This window comes from Pinus tabuliformis, chromosome 4_1, assembly GCF_031772625.1.
Source record: "Pinus tabuliformis cultivar Carrire ecotype Pingquan chromosome 4_1, CPIR1, whole genome shotgun sequence".
Classification (NCBI taxonomy): domain Eukaryota; kingdom Viridiplantae; phylum Streptophyta; class Pinopsida; order Pinales; family Pinaceae; genus Pinus; species Pinus tabuliformis.
The window spans coordinates 806,539,156-806,543,762 of NC_142303.1; the positions used below are offsets into that span (position 1 = coordinate 806,539,156).

Sequence of the window (4,607 nt, forward strand, 5' to 3'; positions counted from 1 at the left end):
ATGAGGACCATGGCAAAGGCTTAAATACTTATTAACATAAGTCAAGTCTTTTAGTAGAAATCACATAAGTGAAATTTTTGGCTTATGCTTTTGGAACCAAGTGTGGTTCATCATGAGGACCATAGCAAAGGCTTAAATATTTATTAACATGACATGTAAAAAATATCATTTAAATCTAATATTAATATTAATATGATTAATAATAATAATATTAATTTAATTTAAGAAAAAATTTGTATGTTAATTGAATCTCTCTGGACATATAACAAATATGGAATTAGATAAATCTAAATTAAAATATTAAAATAAATCCAAAAAAGAAAATCCTGATAAATTTAAACTAAAATATTAAAAAATGATAAAATAAATATAAAAAGTAAAAAGCCCCACTCCACTTGCAATTATGAATAAGCATGTTGAGTAAATAATAAATCCACTCAACATCATTGAGATTACTTCACATACCATTTAATTAATATAATGTTAATGAATCTAGTATACTACATATACTTCAATATATATATTTTTTCAAATGTTAAATATAATGCCAATAATTCACCTACCATTTAATTAATATAATGTTAATGAATCTAGTATATTACATATACTTCAATATATATATTTTTTCAAATGTTAAATATAATGCCAATAAATCTAACGCATTATATCTGCTTCAATACGTTGTTTGAATGTTAAAAGTAATGCCAATGTATGAAATTGGATGTACATCAATTGTTTTTGAAATATGAAGTTAGCATCAGTATAATGTTAATCTATTCAGAAAAGCAGACCGCATTACATAAAATCAAATATTCTCAAATGGTGGGTAGGATAATGCTAATTTATTCAGTAAAGCAGAATTTCTTTATCCTTGTCATAAATTTAGATCATAAACTATGATATAATTTTATGCTGATAATTTTTGTTAGCATGCATTTGACTGCCCTTTTATAATATTTCCTTTTCCATTCTTTTAAAAGGAACGAGCTGCTGTACAATATACGTGTAACGCTAACAAGAGTGTTTTTTTTGTAATTTTACGGGATTAGGGTTAAGAGAATATTATCTATTTAAGATGATAACTGTTTTACAGCTTAGACATGTAAAGTTTTTGGTCAGAAACTAGACACCAAATGTGCTCAGAGGAGCCTAGAGAGGAGAAGCAACAGAGATGCAGGGACGCTTAACGATATCAAGACCAGAGAAGCCATGGCAATGCAAGGTCTGGTGTTCATGAACTTGTTCTGCAACAATCCCATGACTTCACACACATCTGAAGCATAAGTAAGGGACCAATCCTTCTCCCATTTCATCCAGTGCTGCGGAGGAGAGTAGTTTCTTTCGTGCAATCTCAGCTCGTGCATCCGTTTTCTCAACACTATCAACTCTGCGTCCACGCTGCTTGCGCCTTCTGCAATCACATTTTTAAAAATTACCGTCAATTTTTGTTTTCAATTTCGTGACACGGACAAAACTCTAGCAGAATGGTATAGGCTATTTGTGTAGCAATCAGAAACTTACAGAATCAGGGATCCTTTTATAAATTTTGGAAGAGAATTTCTAATTTTTATTACTACTGAAAGTGAGACTAAATCTAGAATTTTGAAATTACCGAATTTCATTTTTAAATCTCGATTCTTCATCAATACATTAGACTGTTATTTCATTTTTGAAATCAATAATTTTCATCGCCAAATTCAGTCAAATTATGTAGGAGAGAGCGAGGCTCTAACCTGCAAAAATCCTTCTTAGCTCTGTATCTATAAATGAAAACTATTAAGCTGGAAATGAATAATTGAAAGTACCTGACCAAAATTGGTTGCTGCTCCCTGAGCTCTCAGCTTTAATTGGACCTCTTTTTTTTGTCATGTGAATTTGGGAAGCCCGTGATTTACCGACTGATCTCAAAATCTTTGCATCGGGAGGCAATAACCGGCCCAGAGCATGATCAGCCACGCTGGCTTTTGCCATGGCAGTAGCAGGCATTACATCCATAGACTCGATCAATACTTTGCCGTGAAGTTAAACGCTGCGGAGAATGAATATATATATCACAGATGGCGTGTGATGGAATCGACCGACTCCCAAACCGATTTCGAGGAAAGCACAAGAAACTGCAGCCCCACACAGGTACTGCACGCGAGCTTACCCTTCCAACTATCGCGGCCATGCTGGGTAGCAAGAAGCCACACAGGTACTGCACGCGAGCTTACCCTTCCAACTATCGCGGCCATGCTGGGTAGCAAGAAGCACCCTGTTGCAGGCTTTTACGGCTTTGTAAGTCAAGGATGCGCACCATCGGATTAAAGTTATTTTAAATCCAACGGTGCGCAACCTAAACTTACAGGGCATTAAAAGGTACCCTAAAGCAAGGTGTTGCATATTTTTCGGCGGGTTCCAACCGATACCGCCGGTTTTTTCGGTGCATATATCATCAGCACATACACATATCCAGACAAATAAAGAAAGCACGAAGCATCCTTTCCTTCCAACAAACTAAATGTGCCCGAGAAAGGTTGTATGTCAGAGTCAATGTGTAAATCTGATTCCTGGCGTTCTCTATAATGCATTTGATTCTTTGCATGTTTTAGAATAATATTTACTGTATGTGGCCAAAAATAATGGAATGTTCTACATCTATCTTTTCAATTGATTCTCATCTTGAAGTTATTACGTTAAATGCTTTTAAAACTGTAGTGCTTTGTATTTTCATGTCGATTAATAAATTTCAATTTAGTTTCTAATTAATTAAATGAGATGAAAGTATACGTTTTAGATGTTTTTTATTTAATGGTTAAATTAGCAGTGAGGACAGTAATGAGAATGAAAGTTATCATTTTTATTCAAGAAAAATTTAGCCACTTGGAATACTGGTTGGTGGTCCTTAAGGGGACAGGGCCTCATTCCTGCTTCACCCTTGCTAGATGCGCTAGATGCCTCTGGGTATTGGGCAGGTAGCCTCCACGTTGCTTCACCCCTGCTAGATGCCTATAGATATTGGGCAGATAACCTTCCCAAGAATACAAACTTTTAGCCAAACAAAAGTAATTTTAGAACTATAATTTTCAATTATTAATATAGTATTTTATGAATTTTCTAGTATTTTATAAATTATATTTATTTATTAATTTTATTAATTTTTTGAAATCTAATTTATTTATATATTTAAAGATACTATTTCAATAGAAATTTTTAGCACAAGACAAATTTAAAATAAGATTTTAATAAAATTATAAAAAAAAATTCCCTCATAAATTTAAAAAATATAAATTAAAAATGTTTTTTAATTTATATAAATTAAAAGTGAATTTTTATTTGTATTTTTATTAAAATTGTGCACTTCTCTACTACTATGAAGTGCCAAAGTTTTTCATTGTAAAAGAAAATTATAATTTTTTCCTAATTTATTGTTGGGAGCTACTGAAGTGGTCCATTACTCCATCTGGAGTGCTCTACCTTGATGTGTGGAACACCTGACACATAGCCATTAGAAGCTTGATGGAAGCTTGGCTATAAATTTCTCTGTTTGGTCCCCAAGCTTGTACCTCAATCCCCTTCAGTTTTTACACCATCTAGCTGAGAGAACAGAGCTTGGAAGTGCATTCAGACTTTCTGTATTTTTTTCTTTTTGCTTGGATCCAAGTGGAGCGCAAGTGCACTGTGGAAGCGTAATAGAAAGGTTTTGGTTTGCAGCAAGAGCGTTATCAATCGCTGGATGTAATTTATTTTTACTGGGCATTAAACCTTCATTCCAGTTTTACGATTCTTTAAATTTTTTCCGCATATAGAATCGCTGTTAAAAGCTAACAATTGGTATCGGAGCTGAATTTACCTCTGCCTTGTTGTGCGATTCGAATACTTTGAAGTGTTTTGTATTTGTAATTTTTATGCGCGTTAATGATTATATGGAAAGGCAATATGCAAAGTGTTTGATAAAAGTCTCGAGCGAGATATCATTACAAAATGCATTATTTGGATCTTTACATGTCCTTGTTTATTCGTTGTTCCTTCGCTGCATCCTGTATCGGCAGGAAATCTATTGCAGAGTTATTGTATGTATTATTTTATTTGTATGCATATAGTTCGGGATATTGTGATTGGGTTTTGGCATCGCCTTGGCTAGGGAGATTTTCATTTCATTTGCTTTAATTTTTTATCAATGCTTTTGATTTTTGATTTCACTGCATACTGCGTGATTCCATAAACACCCATTTGGAGTTTAAATTTATACGCGAGTATTTTGGAGAAGACGACCATTTGGGGTTAGGGTTTTAGCTGCGGGTGCTCTTCAGGGCTTATATGGCTTACCTGCTTGCGTTTTGGTTCTAACAAGCTTTTAAAAGTTTTTTATGCTATCTATGGATCGTTCCATATGTTGTCTACCTCTGAAAATACCATACAGGGTTCAATATCACAGGCTGGAAACGTTTTCAAGTGGGGCTTGTTGTAATTGCCAAGATGACTCCATTTACCATAGCTTTATTTCCTTTAATTGCGTGATCTAACACTACACTGCGAGTGAAGATTTCAATCTATAAATTTATGACTTATTCATTTTTAACCAGAATATAAAAAAAATAAATAAATAAAACTTGGACATGAGCTTG

At 33.6% G+C, this 4,607-nt stretch overlaps 1 protein-coding gene across 1 annotated transcript; it reads right to left on the minus strand.

Annotated features, from left to right (window-relative positions):
* Positions 1-1,045: 1,045 nt before the first annotated feature.
* LOC149178673 (uncharacterized) lies at positions 1,046-2,183 on the minus strand. Its single transcript, XM_089423692.1, has 2 exons — positions 1,806-2,183; positions 1,046-1,411 (listed from the first exon to the last, which is right to left on the minus strand). The coding sequence occupies exons 1-2, from the start codon at positions 1,993-1,995 to the stop codon at positions 1,140-1,142; spliced, it is 462 nt and encodes a 153-aa protein (XP_089279818.1). The 5' UTR covers positions 1,996-2,183; the 3' UTR covers positions 1,046-1,139.
* Positions 2,184-4,607: the final 2,424 nt, after the last annotated feature.